Source organism: Salvelinus alpinus, chromosome 2 (assembly GCF_045679555.1).
Source record: "Salvelinus alpinus chromosome 2, SLU_Salpinus.1, whole genome shotgun sequence".
Classification (NCBI taxonomy): Eukaryota; Metazoa; Chordata; class Actinopteri; order Salmoniformes; family Salmonidae; genus Salvelinus; species Salvelinus alpinus.
Genome location: NC_092087.1, coordinates 22,132,692 through 22,157,765, shown reverse-complemented (window position 1 = coordinate 22,157,765; position 25,074 = coordinate 22,132,692). Strand labels below are relative to the sequence as shown.

The window sequence follows — 25,074 nt, the reverse complement described above, 5'->3', positions numbered from 1 at the left end:
TGTGTTGTACCGTGTAAAACAACATTTCACTGTACCTATCCAGTATATGTGACAATAAAACATCTTTATTTATTATGTATTACTGAGGTTGTTGTTGCCTGTGATGACAGGTTGTGTTTGTTTATCTTCCAGAGGACACAGTGATGTCGGAGAGTACTAGCTCCATGTCAGATTCAACGTCCCATGACAATGGTGAGTCAGCCAGAGCTGCAAATGCAATAATAACAACTGAATCTGTAAAAGCTGGTCTGTAAAATCATTGAACAGTTATCTTTGTCTGTTCCACAAATACAGTTGAAGTTGGAAGTTTACATACACTTAGGTTAGAGTCATTAAAACTCGTTTTTCAACCACTCCACAAATTTCTTGTTAACAAACTATAGTTTTGGCAAGTCGGTTAGGACATCTACTTGGACATTTATTTCCAAACGCCTGAAGGTACCGCATTCATCTGTACAAACAATAGTACGCAACTATAAACACCATGTAGACCACGCAGCCGTCATACCGCTCAGGAAGGAGATGCGTTCTGTGCAAATCAATCCCAGAACAACAGCAAAGGACCTTGTGAAGATGCTGGAGGAAACAGGTACAAAAGCATCTATTTCCACAGTAAAACAAGTCCTATATCGACATAACCTGAAAGGCCGTTCAGCAAGGAAGAAGCCACTGCTCCAAAACTGCCATAAAAAAGCCAGACTATGGTTTGAAACTGCACATGGGGACAAAAATTTTACTTTTTGGAGAAATGTCCTCTGGTCTGATGAAACAAAAATAGAACTGTTTGGCCATAATGACCATTGTTATGTTTAGAGGAAGAAGGGGGAGGCTTGCAAGCCGAAGAACACCATCCCCACCGTGAAGCATGTGGGTGGCAGCGCTTTGCTGCAGGAGGGACTGGTGCTCTTCACAAAATAGATGGCATCATGAGGGAGGAATATTATGTGGATATATTGAAGCATCTCAAGACATCAGTCAGGAAGTTAAAGCTTGGTCGCAAATGGGACTTCCAAATGGACAATGACACCAAGAATACTTCCAAATTTGTGGCAAAAGGGCTTAAGGACAACAAAGTCAAGGTATTGGAGTGGCCATCACAAGCCCTGACCTCAATCCTATAGAAAATGTGTGGGCAGAACTGAAAAGCAAGGAGGCCTACAAACATGACTCAGTTACACCAGCTCTGTAAGAAGGAATGGGCCAACATTTATCCAACTTATTGTGGGAAGCTTGTGGAAGGCTACCCGAAAAGTTTGACCAAAGTTAAACAATTTAAAGGCAATGCTACCAAATACTAATTGAGTGTATGTAAACTTCTGACCCACTGGGAATGTGATGAAAGAAATAAAAGCTGAAATAAATCATTCTCTCTACTATTATTCTGACATTTCACATTCTTAAAATAAAGTGGTGATCCTAACTGACCTTAAACAGGGAATTTTTACTAGGATTAAATGTCAGGAATTGTGAAAAACTGAGTTAAAATGTATTTGGCTGTGGTGTATGTAGACTTCCGACTTCAACTGTACATCAGTTGTGCAAAATATTCTCAAAATGTCTAGGCGGAGTTAGTATCATTACATTATTCTGTGATGCCGCAGAAAAAGAGAGATTGTATTATTTGGTGCTCTTCACATTCATAGTTTATAAATCAGTTACTGGATGACAGATCTTGAAAATGAGAGGGGCGAAGAATCACATTTCTCCTCGTTAAATTCTGAATTACACGGCTGCTGCCTGATTATGTTCATGAAAGAGAATTACCTGTTTACTGTAATTGCGTGTCAATTGTGAGTTAGTGACTCTAGTTAAGACCAAACCCCATATTCTCCCTCCCTCAGAGGAGTCCTCTCCCAGTGTGGCAGAAGACCACCGCTCCATGTCCCAGCCCCGTCTGGGCAGCCCAGACCACCAGGTCTGTAGGAAACTGTCCCCAGTGGAGATATACTATGAAATGAGAACACGCCGTAACTCTGTGACCAGCTCTATCAGGTAATGTCACTGTGTGTGTGTGTGTACAGTCGTGGCCAAAACTTTTGAGAATGACACAAATATTAATTTTCACAAAGTCTGCTGCCTCAGTTTGTATGATGGCAATTTGCATATACTCCAGAATGTTATGAAGAGTGATCAGATGAATTGCAATTAATTGCAAAGTCCCTCTTTGCCATGCAAATGAACTGAATTCCCCAAAAACATTTCCACTGCATTTCTGCCCTGCCACAAGAGGACCAGCTGACATCATGTCAGTGATTCTCTCGTTAACACAGGTGTGAGTGTTGACGAGGACAAGGTTGGAGATCACTCTGTCATGTTGATTGAGTTCGAATAACAGACTGGAAGCTTCAAAAGGAGGGTGGTGCTTGGAATCATTGTTCTTCCCCTGTCATCCATGGTTACCTGCAAGGAAACACGTGCCGTCATCATTGCTTTGCACAAAAAGGGCTTCACAGGCAAGGATATTGCTGCCAGTAAGATTGCACCTAAATCAACCATTTATCGGATCATCAAGAACTTCGAGAGCGGTTCAGTTGTTGTGAAGAAGGCTTCAGGGTGCCCAAGAAAGTCCAGCAAGCGCCAGGACCATCTCCTAAAGTTGATTCAGCTGCGGGATCGGGGCACCACCAGTACAGAGCTTGCTCAGGAATGGCAGCAGGCAGGTGTGAGTGCATCTGCACACACAGTGAGGCGAAGACTTTTGGAGGATGGCCTGGTGTCAAGAAGGGCAGCAAAGAAGCCACTTCTCTCCAGGGAAAACATCAGGGACAGACTGATATTCTGCAAAAGGTACAGGGATTGGACTGCTGAGAACTGGGGTAAAGTAATTTTCTCTGATGAATCCCCTTTCTGATTGTTTGGGGCATCTGGAAAAAGCTTGTCCGGAGAAGACAAGGTGAGCGCTACCATCAGTCCTGTGTCATGCCAACAGTAAAGCATCCTGAGACCATTCATGTGTGGGGTTGCTTGTCAGCCAAGGGAGTGGGCTCACTCACAATTTTGCCTAAGAACACAGCCATGAATAAAGAATGGTACCAACACATCCTCCGAGAGCAACTTCTCCCAACCATCCAGGAACAGTTTGGTGACGAACGATGCCTTTTCCAGCATGATGGAGCACCTTGCCATAAGGCAAAAGTGATAACTAAGTGGCTCGGGGAACAAAACATCGATATTTTGGGTCCATGGCCAGGAAACTCCCCAGACCTTAAGAACCCATTGAGAATTTGTGGTCAATCCTCAAGAGGCGGGTGGACAGACAAAAACCCACAAATTCTGACAAACTCCAAGCATTGATTATGCAAGAATGGGCTGCCATCAGTCAGGATGTGGCCCAGAAGTTTATTGACAGCATGCCAGGGCGAATTGCAGAGGTCTTGAAAAAGAAGGGTCAACACTGCAAATATTGACTCTTTGCATCAACTTCCTTCCTGCCTTTGACACTTATGAAATGCTTGTAATTATACTTCAGTATTACATAGTAACATCTGACAAAAATATCTAAAGACACTGAGGCAGCAGACTTTGTGAAATTTAATATTTGTGTCATTCTCAAAACTTTTGGCCAAGACTGTATATATGTGTAAAGCACTCCTTCTTTTTGTGTCTAATGCTATGTTCTGATGTTTTTCCCTAGCCCTAGTCATTCTCTACCAAGGAGTGCATCTAATGTTGAAGGCAGAAGTGTTCCTGCTTCCCCCCCCCTCGCCCGAACCGCCCCAATCAGTGTTCATGTCAGGTAATATTCCTCCTCTGGTCCAGTGCTTCTGCTTAATGCAGCACATCCACTGCTACCCACCCACTATGATGACAGAGAGGCTTACCGAATGACCAATGAGTGCAGCAGGTAATTAGGCTACAGAACATGCCACGATGGCTCTCAAGATTCCAGTCAAGGCTCCCAAGATGATTTTATTTTGTGAGAAGTCAGGTGCTTAGTGTTATATTGACTTATATCATGCTCTTTTTTTAAATTTATTTTTGTATTCATAGGTTTGATATGACAAATTCAATCATTTGAAAATCTAAATGTAAAGATAGGTTATTGTCATAATGTAAACACACTATCACAATAAGCCCATCAAATGCTCATTGCTCTCTATCGCTCCATCAGATCAGATGACTCTGGTGGGATTTCACTAAAGCAGTGGTCTGGCAGCCTGGATGTACCACATATGGAGCCCCTGGCCCAGGAAGGCTCCTCCTCGGAGCGCAGAGGCTGCCCTTACAGCTCCCGTGCCCGGCGGAGCAACAGTTCTGAGGCCCTGCTTGACCGCTCCAGTCTCCCCGAGGACCCAGCCACCAGGAATGGGATGCCCCCCAGAGGAGGGCCTTACAAAAGCTCTGAGGCCCTCACTGACGGCAAGCTGAGGCACATCCACCTGGGCAGTCCTGAGAGACAGGAGCAGGCCAACCTGCGGCTGTCCATGGGTGGGAGAGTAGAAGCAGCAGAAGGGGGGGGTTACAACGAGCTCCTAATGGATTACATCTGGGGAAAGCAACAGAGGATGCAAGTGCAACACCAGCTGTACCAGTCAACAGGTAGAATCTGGCAGGACATTTCCTCTCCTCGATCGTCCACTGCTGCAGTGCCTCCTCACGCCAATGGCTTCTCCCACTCCCAGGTGCATCTTCCCAGCGCTGCCCCTTCCTACAGTCCCAGAGTGATCCATAGCTCCCAGGCAGAGCATCGCAGAGTCAAAGTCACCCGGACCAAGTCCTGCGGACCCTTCATCCCCCTGCAGCAGGACGCCATCCTGCTCTCTGCCTATGAGTCTCCCCACCCTGCCCCAAGCTCCACTACCTCCTCCATTCCCAACCTGCACCCCTTCCAGACTGAGCTGTCCGGCCCATCATTCAATCGCAGGCCTCCCCAGTTCTCTCTCCCCACCCCTGAGGACTCGACGAGGAGTCTGCATAAAGCCTTGGCGCTGGAGGGTCTCAGAGACTGGTATCTGAGGAACGCCCTCGGCTACCCTACCACTACATCAAAGGGGCATGATGCAGGGGTCTCCCGTCTCTCACACCCCCACCCTTTGGTGCACCAGGCTCAGTCTATACAAGGTGATCCACTCCATAGGTCCCAGATGTCTCAGTCAGCCAGCTTCCATGGCCACCCACTGCATGGAAGGTGAGTATTTCTCTACTTAGGAATGATTGTTGGTAACATTCACTCAGGTGCACATTAGAGTACTTTTGATCATGTTTGTTTGCTGAGTACTGTAATGATTTGTGCCCTCTCTATGGCAGGTCAATGGAGTTCTCACTCTATCAAGAGCCCATTCATCCTCAGATGCAAGACATGACTCCAAAGGAGCCCAGTGCTGACCCTGGCACTTTGGTCTGATGTAGCTGAATATATATTCAAACACACATGTGCACAGACAGACAGACAGACCCGAACACTGTAAAAGGAGCTGATATAAGGTGACCTCACAAGCTAAAAAAAAACATTACAACCACAGCAGAAAAAGACTGTAAAGCTGTTCTGAATGCCCTCTGTTGAAGATGAGCCCACCAACTTTTGACCCCTAGATCGCAAAGTGAGAAATGGATTTGCACTGGAGCTGTCCCAGGAGTCACAGAATATATTGTTATTCTGTAGCTACTGTATACTGTATTGTATTCTATCGTTGGTCAGACCCAAGCCACATGTAACAAACATCCTCCTTGTTTAACCTAACAAATCTCCCAATATATAATTTTTCACAGAATAAAGTATATGTATTCTAAATTACTATTTTGTATCTTCTGAGATATAAAGAATAGTTATATAAAAGAGGTAATTTAGTGTCTTGTGATTTACAAAAATATATAATGAACTCATATCAACTAAAAAGTATTTAAACACATCAGTGAACGTGTAAATTAACCTGTTTGTAAACATGAATATATATGTCTTATCTCTTCATCTGTCCATCAAACATACACATTTCAACCGTGCTTGATATTTCTCATGTTTTTCAAGTGAACACAAATCCTTTCAAAGCTTGGTCTTCAATCAACAAATGAAAGAAATTCCTGTTGTTGCCAAATTGTTGTTTCATGCGAGCTCTTTTTTTCTGCATTTCCTAAGAGTCCAACTGCTGAAAGGGCATAATAGTCAAGTTCAGATAAAAACCGGAGGACTTTAGAGGTCTATGACAGTCATTTAATGAACTTTCTATTAATTTCTATTCATTCAGTTGCGTAGCACGTTTTCCTTCAGAGCACTTTATGAACGTCAAAAGCCTTAACCAATTGCAGCAGTGGGATGGAGAAATTGTCCCCAAGAGAGACACACTAAAACCAGAAAATGGTTGACAGCGTATGAAGTTTGAGCAAATAAGAAAAGTGTTACCAGGTTGAAGTTCATGTTCAAGTCTACGTCAAGGTGGAAGTTTTGTGGCCCATTTGGACATTCACGATTAAAGTGATGTAGTGTATAATATTTTGTATTTGTAAGATTGTAACAACATTATCAACAATAAACCCTATATTTGCATCTGTATGTATCATGATAATAAGCTAGATGTCAACTTAATGTCGAGAAATGAAAAGGGGTCTAACTAGAACAGGGCTAGGGGATGGGACTGTTGGCATGAGCAGGCCTTATGTCAGAACTCATAAATGTGGTAGTATGAGATTACGTTTCCGTTGTATCATGTTGTACGCTACTCCTATTGGTGGCACAATGTTATAATGGTAAAAATGATTTAAAGTAATCAATGCCATTCCCATATATCACCGCAATTCAAGAACGGCCCTTTTATAAGCTTCCCATGACATGTGCTTGTTTGTTCTTGTGTATCTTAGGTTCATGATTATACCGTTATAAAAGGGCATCACTAACAACCTGAATGGTAGGAAATGAATACCTCTGGAAAGAAATGTATGAGTAGCTAATAATGCTTATTCATTTTAACTGATTAATGTCATGGCTTCATCTATTGACATGTTTTACAGGTAAAGCTATTCCTTTTATCTCAAGTACCTTTAATGGAATGTTATATTGGTTTTAAATGTTGGTGTTTTCACATTCAATAGTTAGTGTGTGAATTTCTTCAAGCTAGTCTAAACCTGAAACTGATGACCAAACTGCTGTGCATTGGGGGTCGTAAATGTATTTTTCAGGTGATGTACTTATGTCTGTAAAACATAAATGAATATACATTTAGCTCGAAGGAAATTTATCCAGAATATATATTGTATATTTATGAACTTATAACATTTTGTATCTATTTGTGAAATACATCATAAAACTGTCATAAAACCCATTCAGCACCAGACAGAGAAGTGTGGTGTTAACTAACATTTACAAGTGTATTAGTTGTAGCTTTTCGGAGAATGAGCTATGTTGATTGACTGGAATTGTTTGTGATATATTGACTGAAATCCCTATCTGTTTTTCTCCTGATATTTTTTCATCCTATTACAGTATGTCCATATTTCAAAGGGGTGAGAAATACTGTACAGTTTATGTTTGAGGAGGATGGGGTACATTCATTGATCTTTTTTAAATAAAGTATCATCATGGTAAATGCAAAATCTTGGACTGGAATCATTTAAAAAAAACTATATTGATTTTCATGTATTTACAGTAATTACTGTGAGGGATTTGCCTCAAATAAAGTATGTATATCATAGGTCATAGGTCATTTCATCGGTTCATCCTTATTAGCCTAATTCTAATGACTTTGGCTTTGTTTCAAGAATTTGGCACAATTTGACATATTTAAAACATGTTTAAATAGCTTGCTAGTGTAGCTCATGGTGCTGCCAGCCACACAGCATGTACTGTCCAGTCAAACACTGGCAAAGCTCATGTCATTTTCAGAACGTGTGCTGTGCTTATGGGCAGGCATGCACACGGAGCCAGCTAGTGATGGGCATTCAGCAGCATACCACCCTGCATACCACTGCTGGCTTGCTTCTGAAGCTAAGCAGGGTTGGTCCTGGTCAGTCCCTGGATGGGAGACCAGATGCTGCTGGAAGTGGTGTTGGAGGGCCAGTAGGAGGCACTCTTTCCTCTGGTCTAAAAAATATCCCAATGCCCCAGGGCAGTAATTGGGGACACTGCCCTGTGTAGGGTGCCATCTTTCGGATGGGATGTTAAATGGGTGTCCTGACTCTCTGAGGTCATTAAAGATCCCATGACACTTATCGTAAGAGTAGGGGTGTTAACCCCTGTGTCCTGGCTAAATTCCCAATCTGGCCCTCAAACCATTCATGGTCACCTAATAATCCCCAGTTTACAATTGGCTCATTCATCCACCTCCTCTCCTCTGTAACTATTCCCCAGGTCGTTGCTGTAAATGAGAATGTGTTCTCAGTCAAATTACCTGGTAAAATAACGGATAAATAAAATAAAAAATAAAATAAAAATCCGAGTCTTTTCGGTGAGCCGGCTGGCCCATTTGGCTCCGTTCACGTAAAATAGCCGACTAATTTGGCTCCCAAACGGCTCTTTGTTCAAAATGCTCAAAACTTTAACTAGAACCATGAAAAATCGCAAATCTCCAATGTAAAGCCCAAAAGGTAAGCTACCATCTCAGATCGTGAAATGCGCGTTCAAATATATTTTTACCTGGCCAAATTATTCGTTTTTGTGTGGACCAGATTGATGCGCTCTCCCCACTATTTATTGTTTCTGTAGTGAGGATTCACATTCTTTAGGTAATTATTTTGTAACATAACCATGTTACCATAAAAAAGCAGTAGCAGCAGTATGCAAATCAGGGAGCCAAATGAATGAATATTTCACTGATACGATTCGGTTCCCAATGTTAACCAAAAAGATCCTTTCAAAAGAGCCGTTCGTTCGCGACTCATAGTAGAGCAAACGTTGACGAAGAAGGAACGGTCCTTCAGTTTACTGGTTTAATCGGAGGACTCTGTTTTTCATTATTATATGTACCGGTAAGTATTTGGTAAATATTACAGCGTTTTTTCACAGTTACAGGATGTAATAAAGTTTATAAGCAATTGTTACTTGATATGCCACATTGTAGCAACTGTATGAATTTGAAGTCGGTTGCTTCAAAGCAATGACAATCTGTAACAAATAACTTTTGTGGAGAACAGACTCAGGCTAATGTACGCGTTGCATTAGCTAGCTAGTTAGTTGTACAAATCTGTTATAAAAATGTAAATCATATCTGTTACAAAGCATTTTATTTTTCTTTAGAGGACATAGCTAGGTTTGTTGGACTTGGCAGTTCTGAATTGTCAAAGGATTTACTTTTTCTTAACAACTCTTTGACACCTTAATGATTTGACTGAGACGGTCGTATCAATAGCTGTAATTGTCACAGGTTTAAAATGAAGACTCCTAGACAGCATGCACTCAGTCAATAAAGTTACAGGCTAGCTTTGAAGAGCTATTTACGTTGACATGCCATTCATCTAAACCCAGCTAAAAATAAATGGACTCTTGCACATTCACTGGGCCCTTTCAAATGTCATTGCAGCCAGGCTCTAGAACTATAAGATTTACTAAATGTAGAATTTGAATAGGCTTACTCAGTGTGTAGATATATTGGCCATGTTGTGTCGCCTGAATTAACCTCATATATCATATGTATGAATGCCTATTAGGTCAACTTATAATAGTGTGAACAGTGAAAGTTTAGTGAACAGTTTGTCTGTTTTTCTTTTTGCCGTAGGCCTTCTGCGTGTACCATCTTCATCTCCATTTTCTTCAATCCTGCCCTTGCATAACCTGTGCTGTCTAGGCTAGAAGGCGTCGGCTCCTTGTTTTATTGTGTGTCCCTTGTCACAATGTCCAATGAACCTTCATCTAGATATGCTGCTGCAATATCAGCCCTTTCCCTCAGTTTACCTGCTGTTAACCCCAACCCAAACCTTACCCTCAGTTCATCCACTGCCCCCAACCCACCGCTTACCCCTAAACCCTCTCTTATCCTCAAATCACCCCTTACCTCCAAATCCCTTACCCCTAAACCACTAGTTGCCCCTACCCCCAAACCACCCCTTACCATCAAACTACCCCCTGCTGCCAGCCCAGCCCCTTTAAATTCATATCCCCCTTCACTTGAGATTTTGGGATCAGATGACGAGGAACAGGAGAATCCATCTGATTACTGCATAGGTACTTCACCAGTGTGCCAAATATAACCAAACAACAATACAATCATGTGTGGTAGAAGGAGTTGTTGTATACAGTTTATTGTTGATCGGAAAGAGGTTTCACTGTTTATTGTAGGTGGGTACTTCCCGGTGGAAATTGGAGAGATATTCATTGATCGTTACCAGGTGGTGAAGAAGCTGGGATGGGGCCACTTCTCTACTGTGTGGCTAGGCTGGGACATGGAGTAATTATAATAGTTATACTGATAACATTGTTTTTGTTATTGATTGACCTTCGGTTTCATATTGTGATTATGACAGCTGAAGCAAGTGATTCACAATGTTTATTTGTATGTGCAGGAAGAGGCGTTTCGTGGCTCTGAAGTTGGTAAAGAGTGCTCCAACCTTCACAGAGACCGCTTTGGATGAGATCAAGCTTCTGAAATGTGTCAGTATTATATGCCCATGTTCAACATTTTATTCTCTGCTATGTATGCCTAATCACAGGTTGCTTAGGAGGCAGCTCTACAGTGTGGTCACTAGCTGGCATAACCACAAAGTCATCAAATCAGATTTAGAATTTAAACTTATCCTTATCCTTAACCTTAAATTAAAACATTTTTGTTGTCATAAATACATTTTTATAATATAGCCAATTGTGACATTGCAGCTGGCCCATCTAGCAGAAATCGCTCAGTTCTGCCTCCAGGGCAAGATTCATGACAATAAATGTCAACCTGTGGCCTAATCAGCGTAATTACTTGCTTGTTCATCAACCAGAACCAGGTTTAGTAGGAACTATATAATTTTATTAGTTGCACAATGGTGATAATAAAAAGGAATATGTTTACTCCCCAGTTATGTCCTGTTATATATTGCTTTTAGGTAAGGGACAGTGATCCATCTGACCCCAAACGTGACACTGTTGTGCAGCTTATTGATGACTTCAAAGTCTCTGGAGTCAATGGGGAGCGTATCCTTTAAAAGCCACCTACATGTTATCCTTTTACCCATAATATCTTTATCATACAACATGTGTTAACTTGCACATTTAATGTAAATGGTTTCTCCTTGATTCAGTTATGTGTCAGATGTATGCATGGTTCTTGAAGTGCTGGGTCACCAGCTGCTGAAGTGGATCATCAAATCCAACTACACTGGCCTTCCCCTGCCCTGCGTTAAGAGCATCCTCAGACAGGTGCTGTGTCTTTCCCCTGTGATCTCCAAATTCTCTCTCTAGCATTTTATCATCCAGAGCAGCTTTTGTGAACGGATGATCTCCTTTGTGTGTTCCCTGCTGTCATGTAGCCACAGTATATCACCATTGTTGTCTCATATCACAGGTTCTTCAGGGCTTAGATTACTTGCACACTAAATGCAAGATTATCCACACAGACATCAAGCCAGAGAACATCCTTTTGAGAGTGGATGAGGTTTACGTCCAGGAGCTGGCAGCCGACACCAAGCTATGGGAGCTGCCAGTGTCTTCTGCTCCCACAAGCTGTTCAGGTTAGTATTGCTCTCAATTCCATGTTGGCATACACGTGTCACTAAGTACATATCCCTGTGGCATTCCTCTGTCTGTTTGACTTATTTTATTTTTAGATGGAGGGAAATGGAAAAGATTTGTTACAGAGAGATGGCGATACAATAACTGCTGAATATTAGGAATAGATGATTAACAAGTTTAATATGATTTCAATAGATGGGTCTGTTTTTTTCTTCTTCTCTATGATTTGATTTCATGCTCTCTTGTGCCCTGCTGATCTCTTCATCTACTACTGATGCCAGCAAACACCAGTCTAAGAGAAAAGCAGGTATGACAATCAACTCTTTATTATTGTCTCAAAGCATAAACCAATCATAGTGCTACAAAGGTGGAAAAAATATTTATCTATCTCCTCTGTCTCCCTTCCTGTCATAACCTGGGTATTAGATTGTGTCAAACTTGATGGGGAAATTGACAGTGGCTTTCCAGGCTCTTGGGGTTTGGGTAAGATGGTCTTGGCATTGTGAGTGTGTGCTGGTTCACTGCATATTGGCCCTCAGAAGGTCCTTTTGGAGAAAAGCTTTGATCTGGAAATGTGCTATGTTATATCATTTGTTTTGGCTGTTGTCAATAGTTACGGTATTGTTTCAGGTTTTCTACTCATTCAACCATGAAAGCAGTGCAGTTGTGTGTGTGTGTGTGTGTGTGTGTGTGTGTGTGTTTGCGTGCATGTGTGTGTTTAAAATGTGTATAACCTGCACAATAACAGCATTTCTGAATGAAGATGTACTATCTACAAATTACTGTTTGTATTCAGTATTTATGTATTCTAGAAATGTCTGTTTGTATTCAGTCTTTATGTATTCAATCAGTATTCATAACTACACCTTTGCATTTGTAGTGAAATTGCTCACCTTGATAAACTCATCGATAATTAGCATGCACTGCATGAAAAGGGGATATGCAGTTCTGATATTTAAGAAAATGTACCATATTTGCAGAGATTGTTTAAAAATACATTTGAACACTGTTGCATGCTGCAACATGAGAGATGTGAATCCCATTTTAAGTTTCCCATCAAACTACTGTGACTGTGCTCATAGACTGGGAAGGTCTCCAGGATCCCGATGGCCAGGTTGTCGAGGAAGGAGAAGAAACAACAACAGCCGCAGAAGGGCGAGGACACTTTAGTTGGCCGTCAGAAGAGGGAGAAACCTCATGTGTCATTCTCTAATATCACCACTCCCTGTAGCGCCCCTAATTCCACCTCGTCCCCTAAGCCTTCAGGTCCTGTGCATACTACTTGGAGACGGACCCTGCTGCATGAAGAAGCAATGGGCTCTGACAGCAAGGAGTCGGCCTCGGCACCGATGGAAAATGCACCATCTTTGACTACAATGTCTCACTGCTCTAGACAATCTATAGTGTTACATCATTCTACCCAGAGAGACAACCTGCCCTCATCACCATCACATGGTCAGTCTTGCTCTGGAGCCAGCAGTTTAGAGTATATTGTAATAGCATATTACCGTGTAGTATACATGTCAGAATACCTGTCCACTAGTCTTTCAAATGAACTTTTATGATTTGCAATATACTATGTCATGCATATGCTGATGATTAAGTTAATTTATATGATTGAAATTGCATGTTGTAATACCTCGTACAAAGCAACCATTTTACACCAGAGCACTCACAGCGCATCCATTATTGTAGTGGACAGGTGCAGAATTATTCAGTAATATCTATCTGAGGTATCTGATTTATATTTTGTTTCAGGGTTAAGTGAAACAGATCTGTTGGTGAATCTTCTGAAGCCACAGAATGCTGATAAAATCAGCATCAAGATTGCAGATCTGGGAAACGCCTGCTGGGTGGTGAGTTACTATCTGACTACAGACATTATGTATTTGAATGAATATATGTATTAATAAATACAGTGTCTTAGAAGACAAAATACATTACATTCAAATGATACGGCTTATTATCAACTAATTGCTCATGGTATGGAGTGCTAAGTCTTCATCTCTGCTCTCCTCCAGTACAAACATTTCACAGAAGACATCCAGACCTGCCAGTACCGCTCTGTTGAGGTCCTGATTGGGTCTGACTATGGCACTCCTGCAGACATCTGGAGCATAGCCTGCATGGTGAGAACCCAGGAGCACCACATCCACCCTTATGTTAATGTTAGCTGTCCGAAATATATTTTACTGAGAAGTCTTACATTTCCATAAAGGCGTTTGAGCTGGCTACTGGGGAGTATCTGTTTGAACCCCATTCAGGGGACAACTTCTCACGAGAGGAAGGTAAGCCTTATCCTTTCTCCTCTCTGTCCTGTGTTTTTCCTGGTGATTGTCCTTGCTCTTTAAAAAAACGCTTTAATGTCTCCCATCAGATCACATTGCTCACATAATTGAGTTGCTGGGACCCCTTCCACCCCAGTTTGCCCTCTCAGGGAGAAACTCCAAGCGATATTTCAATCACAATGGTATATCTATTCACAATTGTTGTATCCACCATAGTGCTGTCCTTTAGCATATGATTCATATTTTGGTGAAAATGTACCCTTATTTTAGTTTCACCCACAATATCAAATTCCGTTTACATATCCTGTTCAGTCAATCGCTAGTGTAATCATGTAACACTCTTTCCCTTGTTTGCTCACAGGGCATCTGCGGCGCATCTCAAGGCTGAAACCGTGGAGTTTGTGTGAGATCCTGCTGGATAAGTATGAGTGGCCGCGGGAACAGGCAGTCCAGTTCAGTGCTTTCCTCCTCACCATGCTGGAGCCCCTCCCAGAGAAGAGAGCCACCGCTGCCCAGTGTCTGAAACACCCCTGGATCTCCTCATAGACATCATACCACCGCGCAATGTCTAAAACCACCCTGGATCTCCTCATAGACATCATACCACTGTCTGGTGTCTAAACCCCCCCTGGATCTCCTCATAGACATCATACCACCGTGCGATGTCTAAAACCCTCCTGGATCTCCTCATAGACATCATACCACTGTCTGGTGTCTAAACCCCCCCTGCATCTCCTCATAGACATCATACCACTGTGCGATGTCTAAAACCCCCTGGATCTCCTCATAGACATCATACCACTGTCTGGTGTCTAAACCCTCCCTGGATCTCCTCATAGACATCATACCACTGTCTGGTGTCTAAAACCCCCCTGGATCTCCTCATAGACATCATACCACTGTCTGGTGTCTAAAACCCCCCTGGATCTCCTCATAGACATCATACCACTGTCTGGTGTCTAAACCCCCCCTGGATCTCCTCATAGACATCATACCACTGTGCGATGTCTAAAACCCCCCTGGATCTCCTCATAGACATCATACCACTGTCTGGTGTCTAAAACCCCCCTGGATCTCCTCATAGACATCATACCACTGTCTGGTGTCTAAACCCCCCCTGGATCTCCTCATAGACATCATACCACTGTCTGGTGTCTAAACCCCCCCTGGATCTCCTCATAGACATCATACCACTGTCTGGTGTCTAAACCCCCCCTGGATCTCCTCATAGACATCATACCACTGTCTGGTGTCTAAACCCCCCCTGGATCTCCTCATGGACACAGAGTCACCACCGCTGCCCGGTGTCTGAACCCGATCTGGATCTCCTCATGGATACAGAGCAGTCTCACCAATGCCACAGAGGTTACACAGGTGACACAGTGTCAAACAGGCTGGGACAAGTGCTTTAATATGATGTTTGAATAGTGGGTAATGGCTGATATTCAGCAAGTGTTATTTTTTCAGCTGATCTTCTGCAATGTTATTTTTCTGTTTGCTCAGGGAGAGCAGTCAACTATCAATATATTTTGTCTGATTATTTAAAACATTTGATGTGAAGAAAATAACTCTTGATTTGGAGAGATATGCCAGATGGCCAGTCCGCCCCTGCTGGGAAAGGTCTATTTTTGTTTTTGAGTTTCATTGAATAAATGTTATTTGTTTATACAAGGCTTTCATTATCTATCGCTTTTCTCTGAATAATAAGATAAAAAAGATTTTGACAGAATTAATAGAAATAGGGTTGGACATTGTGTTAATTTAGCCAATTCATGTATGAATTCAGAATACTCTAGGGCTGCATTTAGACAGGCACCCCAATTCTGATATTCTTTTCACTAATTGGTGATTGGTCAAAAGACCAATTAGTGGAAAAAATATAAAAAATTAGGCTGCCTGTCTATACGCAGCCTATGTGATTCACCTGAATCCTGTCATAAGACCAGTGGAGGCTGCTGAGGGAGGAATGCTCATAATAATGGCTGGAATGGAGCAAATGGAATGGCATCAAGCCATGTGTTTGATGTATTTGATATCATTCCACCAATTCCGCTCCAGCCATTACCACAAGCACGTCCTCCCCAATTAAGGTGCCACCAACCTCCTGTGCATAAGACCTAATGGAATGACGAAGAAGCAGTGGCTTCAAAGGGGATTAGGATACTGTTCAGTAGGGCTCAAAACTGTAGCCCGGTCACCCAGTCCATGCAGGGTAAGCCATACCTCCCCTGTTTTCACTGCTTCCTTCTGTGCCGTCCCTTCTTTCTGTGTGAGTGTGCTGTGAGTATGTGTTGATGACTGAAAGTGTGCTTCAGTGAGACCTCCACAGCCACACATTCCTCTCAGTTCACATTAAAGTGTCAATCTGCAGTTCAAACAATAACAAAGCGGCCACCCAGCCACCGTTTAGGTAAACAGCTGAGGGAGGGGGCTGGATAAATGTAACCACTCAAACTCATGGACAGAGCTATAGATACAAGGACTGACCATCCATGTTTTAAGGCTATACAGTGTTTGTTCCAATTTACATTGTTTACAAACAAAGGAGTAAAACAAGCATATATAGTTTGTTCTGATGGGGAACGACAGCTCATGAGGCATGAATAAGTTATATTCTTCAAATAATTAATGGGTATACATCATTAATTTAAAAGTCTAAAAATGGATGTAGCAACTGCAGATTGACGCTTAGGGAGGGGTTAGTCTCATGAAAATGTGAGCGTGCGCTCATGTGTGAGACACAAACTGCAGATTGACGCTTAGGGAGGGGTTAGTCTCATGTGTGAGACACAAACTGCTGGCAGGTGTGAATCAGTTTTATGGTGAGAGAGGCAGCATCAAGAAGGAATAATATCACCACCCTGATTGGAGACAGACAAGCTTCAGATGGAAGTGAGATCCGTGTAATGTTATGGCGTTTGCATGTCTTTGATCTGTCTTTGCATCGTGAAGTAGTAAACTAAATAGCTACTACCTTGTGCATGCTTGCATTGTTGGTTGCAACTGTGTTTTTATGTTAACAGTGCAGTGAATTGTCTTCTCTTTTTTAACATCTTGTGATATTGCAGAGGATTTTAACATTTTTGACTTGTTGAATTGTGTAGATTTGAATGGAACTTTTCAGATGCCATAATTACATCAGAGGTTATTGAAGCTAAATATGTGTGGCATGTGTTTTTCTCTTCACCTCACCCTGGAATGATCTTCAGAGTTGTGTTTCATTGAGTTCATTGAGTACATTGCAGTTTATAATCATTTAGTATAATCTGACTTTAATATTTTCTCTTTTATATAGATTTTCAGTTTAGTCACCAAGCACCTTGATTCACTGGGGTGTAAAATGCCCACTGGAATATGGTACAGTTAATTTGCTTCATCAAACAACTCAAAGTATATTTGCCATCAAATGAAGACACTCTCTCAAAGCGCCTGACTGAGCAAACCATGCCTTATTCATTTCCAGAGGCTTTTATGTATGTAGATACAGTACATGTGTAAGAAAGCCAAAGTAAAGATGCTAACAACCCCAGTGCCATGGCTTTTGTTTCACAGCTCTTGACCTGTTCTGTCTGTTGCTATGCAACTCAAAGCCCAACTTAATAGGCATTACCTCAGCTCATCCTCTCCTGGTCTTTCAGACAGGAGTTACATTTTCTATTAAAGGTTTAAGAGGCCCCCCCCATGCTCTTATCTGTTTTCACAGAAAACCCGAAATTCCCTTTTTTCTGTGTTTTGGCTTAAGGCTGAGTTCTTATCCTTTTTGCACTTTTCTTCAACTCAACCACCATGTTTCAGAGGTGGTTTGGATTTTCAATATGAGCGCTATATTGTTGACTGTCTTTTCTTAATGCATAGACACTTTATATATTTGTTGTTACTTTGTCATAGTCCAGTGGGATTAGTTAGTATTATTTTGTAACACTTAACTGGAAAGGAAAGTGGGATACCTAGTCAGTTGTACAACTGAATGCATTCAACTGAAATGTGTCTTCCGCATTTAACCCAACCCCTCTGAATCAGAGAGATGCCGGGGGCTGCCATAATCGATATCCACATGGACACATTAATGTATTTGTTTATAATATTAATATAAATTGCTCTCTGCTGGAGAGTGATGAGTGGAAATGACAACAGGGGGTAAATAATAACGCAGGAGGATATGTTTGAGTGTCATCTGCTACATAGTAAACACCCTTTTCATTAGCGTAGTACTAAAGGAGCTATTAATTTCACTATGGTCATACAGATTTCTTGTGTACATACTGTATTGCAAAATATTTTAAAATGGGTACAGTGTTTCTATGGTACTTATGTGTTTATCATAAATACTCCAAGGGTGTCTCAGGGGGAGTTGGCATATGCAAAAAAGACAAAAAAATATTTTATATTACAGTTAATTAATCTTGTGTGTCCTAGCATGTGGCTGAGCCTTCTTTCTGGTTTGATCGGCAGAGCAGCTTTCCTCTTTGCTCTCTACCGCTGGGTGATCCCCACAGCTATGCAGTATCATGGAAGACTGGCACTACTGTGGCATGATGTCATCGTGGAGCGTGCTCTGGACACTTTGACCCGGACATCACGTCCTCAGGTGAGCTCTCTAAACAGATTTACAGTTCAGTCTTTGGTTTAAAAATTCTATAGTATGTTGGTATTGTGATTCATTCAAAGGTTTCAGGACAGTATTTCCCTTCCAGAGTTTCAGAGTGAAATTGCAGTGTGTGTGTCATCCCGTTGATCTAGGCCCAATCGTGTAACGTAATGTATGCCTCATCGTAGTTACAATACCAGCTGTCATTTCCCCTCTGAAATATCTAACATCTTCTGAAGGCAGTGCAGAGGAAAGCCGCTGTAGTAGACCCCCAAAGTGTGATCACAGCCATCGACCACTTCTGCAAACATAGAGAATGGGCCATGAATGTGGGCGATGAGAAAGGTGCTGTATGTTCTTTGAATGGGTTATCGATAACCAGCTGAATGCAAAGTCCTTTTCATACTTAATCTTCTTTATATCTACAGTCACCTCCAAAATTATTGCCATCCTTTATAAAGATGAGTGAAAAAGTCTGTATAAAATATATCTATATTATTTTATACTAATAAAATTGCTCAGAGAAAGAGATTTTGTTAAAAAGTTTTAAAAAATGGCACCCATAAAGATTATTATAAATAAAATCCAACAAAATCAAATCTGCATTAACATTATACTTTCTTAAAGTTAATCTCAGTTTAAGGAACTGTATTGTGTCCTTCCATGGTTTCTTGTTTCAATGGGGTATCAAAATTAGGTAACACGCATGTAAAATCACAATGGGGAAATGCAAAGAACTCACAAATGAAAAGAGAATAATGGTTGTTGACTTTCATAAATCAGGCAATGTGTACAAAAAAACGACTTAAAAACCAAATATACCTCTTAGCACTATTAGGACAACAATTGAGACGTTTAAAACCACTGAAACAGTGGTAAACTTGCCTGGAGTAGGACAAAGAAAAGTCCAAGAGCCACAGTTGGAGAATTACAGAACTTGGTTGCATCTTGAGTCTCCAATTCAACAGTTACACGCCACTTTTAGGCCAATAGGCTAGTTGGAAGGGTTGCCATAAAAAGCCTTCATTGAGATCAACTAACAAATGTAACAATTTGGAACTGGGTGGTTTGGTGAGCTGAGACAAAATTGTTAGTATTATTATTTATTTTTTTACTTGTTAAACAAATATTTTTCTTGAGCAATTTTAGTAGTATATAACAATACATATATATTTGTTTTATTATATACAGTCTTTTTTGCTTATCTTCATCAAGGGTGCTAATCATTTTGGAGGTGAATGTATAACGTAAACTCACGTAAACTCGTACATCGCCTTGGTCCGTACAATTGCCCTTATTTTAGCGCCCCAAAAACGTAATACTTCCAGATCAACTGTACTGTCAATACCATTGTAAAGCACAATTTATCCCCTTTCCAACAGAATCAATTACATGACCTAAACGCTGCCCGTTTCTGCATAATTCAAGCAGGCAATGAGCCCCGTCGGGTCTTTTTAAAAATGGCGGGTGGGGAAGCGAAACTAATGCGTGATAGTGAGAATGTTGTGTGGGAAAATTGTAAAATGTAAATAAAACACTATAAAGAGTTTATATAATGTGTCATTACATACCTATTTGAAGGTTTGTGTTGAATATGAATCGGGTTTTTAGGGCGGTGCTAAAGTGATCTTAGAAGTAAACAGCGGCTTTGAGAATGATGATCACATGCAATGATGACGCAAAAAATGACTAGGTATCCCCCCCTTACCCCCGTCACTGTCCATTTCTTGTTTTTAAACGATGAGAGAAGTGCTACACCTGGTGGAGAGAGATTGTATGACAGAAATAGTTGCTTTATGCGTGCTGTACGTTATGACATGACACGTCACGATGTAACGGAGGGTCAGTTTTTTCAACTTTTCTCCAATACTATAGAGCCATTACCATGTCGATCAACGCTTGAATAGAAACCTAGTTCACACCCCCGATTTTGAAGTCAACACAGTCGCTACAGTCCCATTAGTTTTCTTTGTAGCCTCGTTTGAATGTTGCGGTTACGCACATTTGTACGGAATGGGGTGAGTTTACGTTATATTTCTTTCAGTCTTGTTGTATGATTATTGGATAGAGAGATAGTGCTAGAAGAGCAGTAGCCTGCAGCAGTATTTACTGTATGTGTTCCAGAGGCAAAGGCTTAGATTGCTAGACCACCCCAGGCCACATGTCTACCTGGTCTTGACTCAGGCCACATCTTTGTGTGTGTGTGTGTGTGTGTGTGTGTGTGTGTGTGTGTGTGTGTGTGTGTGTGTGTGTGTGTGTGTGTGTGTGTGTGTGTGTGTGTGTGTGTGTGTGTGTGTGTGTGTGTGTGTGTGTGTGTGTGTGTGTGTCTATACACTGTATGTGTTCATTACAGGCTCCATTCCGGACTCTGTGGTCAATGAAGTGAGTCCAGTTGATGTCTTGGAGTTAGGCACTTACTGGGGGTACTCAACAGTGTGAATAGCTCGCTTATTACCCCCTGGAGCCTGTGTCATTACCTTGGAGTTCAACCCAGATTATTCTGCCACTGCTCGTCAAGTCATCAGATGGTTCAGGACTGGAGGAGAAGGTAAAAGGAGATTGGGATGGATTAACATAATGACATGATGATGAATATGGGTGGGTTGTAGATGTTACAACATACAGGTCAGTTGTAGCTCAGAAGCTTAGATGAGATCTCAGTACTATTGTCCAGGTGCAGCTAGTGGAGGGAGCCTCAGGAGCTTGGATCCCTCGATTGAAGGAGCATTTCGGAGTCCAGGCGTTTGACTTAGTTTTCCGGGACCACTGGAAAGATTGCTACCTTCCTGACACAAAACTTCTGGAGGTATGTAAGATAACTAATTTGACCGTCCTGTGATTATAGGGAATCATTGATAGTCTTACACTCTTACATTGATATGATCAATCAAAACACAAAACAATTGTAATTATTCTCTCTCTTTCTCCCTCTCTTTCTCCCATTCCCCCAACTCTATCCTCCTATCTCCCTCTCTCTCTAGGAGTGTGGTCTCATACAGAAAGGCACAGTGATGCTGGCAGACAATGTCATCTGTCCAGGAACCCCTGACTATCTGTAGTACGTACGCAACAGCTCTCGCTACAACAGCCACTACTACAGATCACACCTGGAGTACACTAAAGCAGAGAACGTCCTGGAGAAGTCTGTGTTCTTAGGGTACTAGCCAAACAGTGAGCCTCTTGCTTTAAAACACTATAACTCTCTCTTGATAAAACATTTTGGGTTAGTTTCAATTTAAAGTGACGCCTTATATCTTAGTTATGACATGCTGTAACTTACTGTGCTAAGCATTTCTTTACCTGTAGAACTGATGTTATCTAGAGTAAGCAAATATGTCGTTGAAAAACTATTTCTACTTGTGTTTTGACATTGTCACAATGCTGTCTTGCTATGCAAATGATGAAAATACCATCAGTTTTACAGCTGCAGAATTACAGTAGTGTGATGTCTTTTTCAAACATGGACGTAATACACTAGGTGGCAGTAGTGTGCCTTTTTAGAGATTCAATCAGACAACTGAAAAGCAGCATGCAGTGGTCCCATCATAACTTCATAGCATTTATAGCCTTCTTTCCAGTTTAGGCAGACAGAAAAGGGTCTAAAGTCTTACACCATATCTAGCAACTTCAAATAATTATTCATATTTTGTTATGACACTGTATCAGATCTACATTGAGTTATTAAAGGTTCTGTGAGAAAGGTCTATGTTGCACTGCTTTAAACTAATTTTATAGATTTAAATCTATGATTTGATCAAATCCAATGGGTATCAAACAGATCACTAAGGTAAAATTAAGTTGGATATTAACAGTACTGATTAATGTGACTTATCTTGGAGATGCTATAGAAAATGATCACATCTATACAGTAGAGAAACAAATGCACCAGATGCACCTGATTGTGAATCACAGTATTGTTTCAGTTGATAGTTGGTAGAATATGTCCCTTACATGATATTCGACATGTGAATTAACAGGTGTGTATGAGAATGTATGAATCAAATCAATGCCTTTCTAATCTCCCCTGCAAAGTGAGACAGTGACGGTGTTCCATCATAAAAGGGGGAGGGACTACATATAGTACAGCTGCATAAAAATATATAGGCTAGTCCACCTAGGGATTTCTTCACAGACGCCCGCATGATAATCCCAATCTGTGGCCATTAGTGCACTGAAAGAGAAGAGGGTTCGGGAGAGAGAGAGGGAGGGGGGTCAACAGAGAGTGGGGGAGTGACAGAGAGAAACAGAGAGCGAGAGGGGGAGAGCTTTTAAGGGATTTGGCAGTGATTTGTCGAATCTCAGTGGCGTAATGTGCTTTTTCTACTTTTTCTACTGATTTAGACATGATGCTATACACTGAAGCCTCGAAAGCCAACGTTTTCAATATGTTTTTATGAACTAAAACACATTTTTTTATGTTATTTAACGATTTGAGTCCATTACAGTTATTTTGGGAAAATAAATATAATATCTGAGATGTTAATAGATTTACTTTTCGCTAAAACAACGAAGAAACCGGCACTGAATATCATCACATATTAAATATGGGAATAGGCCTATTTGGGAATGATGGCGTGATGGGTCAAATCAAGATTGGTCCAAATGGAATGCTCAGGTAAGCAGTCAATTCTTATATTTATGTACAAATATGTGTCACATTTCTATTTCAAGGCCTTGCAGAATTTGTGTAGACTTCAGGCCAGTATCCAACATAGTTTTTTCATTGTTTGCACAATATTGATATGTGCATCAAATGATAGCATGTGATGTTTGGTTGGATGATAATCATACAACTAAGATAAAACTCTGTTTTGCAACAACAAAAGGTTTAAAGGTTTAATTATACTTACTCTGTGGAACATCATATTTGCATAACAATATTATTGTAATTTAAATATCTTTAGTTGGTTATGTCTTAATAACCTTTTACTGCAGTTGGCTAAATCAGGGTCACACAGAGTGTTTCTTGGTAGTCTTAAACAAATCTACTTTGAAACAAAAGTATACACCTCACACACATGGTTATGGGCTTAAAAAAGACACCTGTACCATGTCAGATATAGATTTGTAATGTATTATATTTTGAGTTTGCATTCCAATATACCACTTTATATACATCACAGAAGACTGAAATATAACAAAACCGTTTAAATTAACATAGAAACGCCAGATTTTTGGCAGCTTCAAAAAAGAAAAGTTTATTAATTATGAAAAATTATGAGCAATATAACATTCCACCCTTGAGGCCACTCGGTCATTTGACTGCAGGAAACGGGTACACCAAATATTTTACCAATTTTCAATACTGTTATAACTTATTCGGATCTCCCCCTCACATAGTGAAAATGTAAGAAAAGTAAGCTGGATAGGCAGTCAAACTGTGAGCTATATTTCAGTATATATATTTCAGTATATATATTTCAGTATATATATTCTTAGCGTCATATCGGGATGAAATTCCTTGTTCCTTACACAACTCATATTTTTATCTTGAACATGCACCTTAATTCTTCTATTTCTCTCACCCCTATGTCTCCCCTATGTTTCATTAAACCTAAACAGTATTACAGAACATAATAAAAATAACAGAAAACACATATACTGTATCTGTCCATGTTAGCTTCTGTGAAATATTTATGCATTGTTATTACTATGCACTTTGCTGCTCTCTTGGCTGTTTTATCATCTAACCTTTTTCATACAGATAACCTTTACTCATGAAGACTCTCTGCTGTGGCGTTTGAGCGGGTTGATTTTTTAGTCTAGGAGCAGTAGATATTCTCGGACACAGACACTTTTAAACAAATTTGTTATGCTCATTTTGAGACTGTGGTGAAGAACTGAAGTGGCATGTCCTATATTGTCTACTTGAATGATAATGTTTGGGAATATTATACACTGAACAAAAATATAAACACAACATGCAACAACTTTAAAGATTTTACTGAGTTACATTTCATATAAGGAAATCAATCAATATAAATAAATTCATTAGGCCCTAATCTATGGATTTCACATGACTGGGCAGCGGTACACAATTCGTTTTTTCCCCACATAAGGGCTTTATTACTGACAGACATACTCCTCAGCCCCCCCCCCCCCCCCCTGCATATTTTAGAGTGGCCTTTTAGGTGCACCTGTGTAATGATCATGCTGTTTAATCAGCTTCTTGATATGCCACACGTCAGGTGGATGGATTATCTTGGCAAAGGAAAAATGCTCACTAACAGGGATGTAAACAAATATTAACACAAAAGTTTCGATAAATAAGCTTTTTGTGTGTATGGAACATTTCTGGGATATTTTATTTCAGCTCATGAAACATGTGACCAACACTTTACATGTTGCATTCATATTTTTGTTCAGTATATATGCCAGTGATGTCAAGACATAGTGTATAGTAATTTCTGCTGCCATGGTTAGAGCATTTGCAGATCAATTTGTATGATAAACAGTTATTTGACTCATGCAGTGTTAGTTTAAAATGTATGTAATGAAAGCTATACAGATGTATATAACTTAACCAAAGACCAACATGTCCTCATTAAACTGTTCACAGGTATCAAAGGTAGAGGGAGGAGCCTGGTACTTTAACACTGGATACAGGAACCTTTGATGGCCAA

At 40.8% G+C, this 25,074-nt stretch overlaps 3 protein-coding genes across 9 annotated transcripts in view; all 3 read left to right on the top strand.

Moving 5' to 3' along the window:
- Positions 1–7,524, top strand: part of ccdc120b (coiled-coil domain containing 120b) — a 28,568-nt gene extending 21,044 nt beyond the window's left edge. For all 6 annotated transcript variants that reach the window (XM_071370482.1, XM_071370466.1, XM_071370475.1 and 3 more), the window contains 5 exons: positions 133–192; positions 1,842–1,992; positions 3,635–3,736; positions 4,112–5,128; positions 5,248–7,524. In XM_071370482.1, the coding sequence (XP_071226583.1) occupies positions 133–192; positions 1,842–1,992; positions 3,635–3,736; positions 4,112–5,128; positions 5,248–5,344 (1,427 nt within the window). In that variant the 3' untranslated portion in view covers positions 5,345–7,524. The remainder of the gene's footprint in view (positions 1–132; positions 193–1,841; positions 1,993–3,634; positions 3,737–4,111; positions 5,129–5,247) is intronic.
- Positions 7,525–8,813: 1,289 nt separating this feature from the next.
- On the top strand, positions 8,814–17,392 carry LOC139556459 (SRSF protein kinase 3-like). 2 transcript variants are annotated; one of them, XM_071370436.1, is made up of 15 exons: positions 8,814–8,895; positions 9,642–10,087; positions 10,202–10,310; positions 10,426–10,513; positions 10,951–11,038; positions 11,157–11,263; positions 11,409–11,574; positions 11,857–11,882; positions 12,002–12,058; positions 12,658–13,030; positions 13,334–13,431; positions 13,597–13,704; positions 13,794–13,863; positions 13,953–14,045; positions 14,225–17,392. In XM_071370436.1, the coding sequence occupies exons 2-15, from the start codon at positions 9,757–9,759 to the stop codon at positions 14,407–14,409; spliced, it is 1,899 nt and encodes a 632-aa protein (XP_071226537.1). In that variant the 5' UTR covers positions 8,814–8,895; positions 9,642–9,756; the 3' UTR covers positions 14,410–17,392. The 2 variants fall into 2 exon arrangements, with proteins under 2 accessions (XP_071226537.1, XP_071226545.1); XM_071370444.1 differs by lacking the exon at positions 12,002–12,058 and having other exon boundaries at positions 12,835–13,030.
- An 888-nt stretch (positions 17,393–18,280) lies between these two features.
- comtb (catechol-O-methyltransferase b) lies at positions 18,281–22,136 on the top strand. The gene is given in 6 exon segments (XM_071344441.1): positions 18,281–18,451; positions 18,691–18,796; positions 20,805–20,974; positions 20,976–20,999; positions 21,126–21,257; positions 21,433–22,136. Coding segments are annotated over 6 exon segments (786 nt in total). The 3' UTR covers positions 21,616–22,136.
- Positions 22,137–25,074: the final 2,938 nt, after the last annotated feature.

Excerpts from the sequence above, each read along its gene's own strand:
- LOC139556459 (XM_071370436.1), top strand. The coding sequence starts at position 9,757 with ATGTCCAATGAACCTTCATCTAGATATGCTGCTGCAATATCAGCCCTT. Across the intron at positions 10,311-10,425 it reads TGGCTAGGCTGGGACATGGA|GAAGAGGCGTTTCGTGGCTC; the intron begins GTAATTATAATA and ends TTGTATGTGCAG. Across the intron at positions 11,039-11,156 it reads CTCTGGAGTCAATGGGGAGC|ATGTATGCATGGTTCTTGAA; the intron begins GTATCCTTTAAA and ends GTTATGTGTCAG.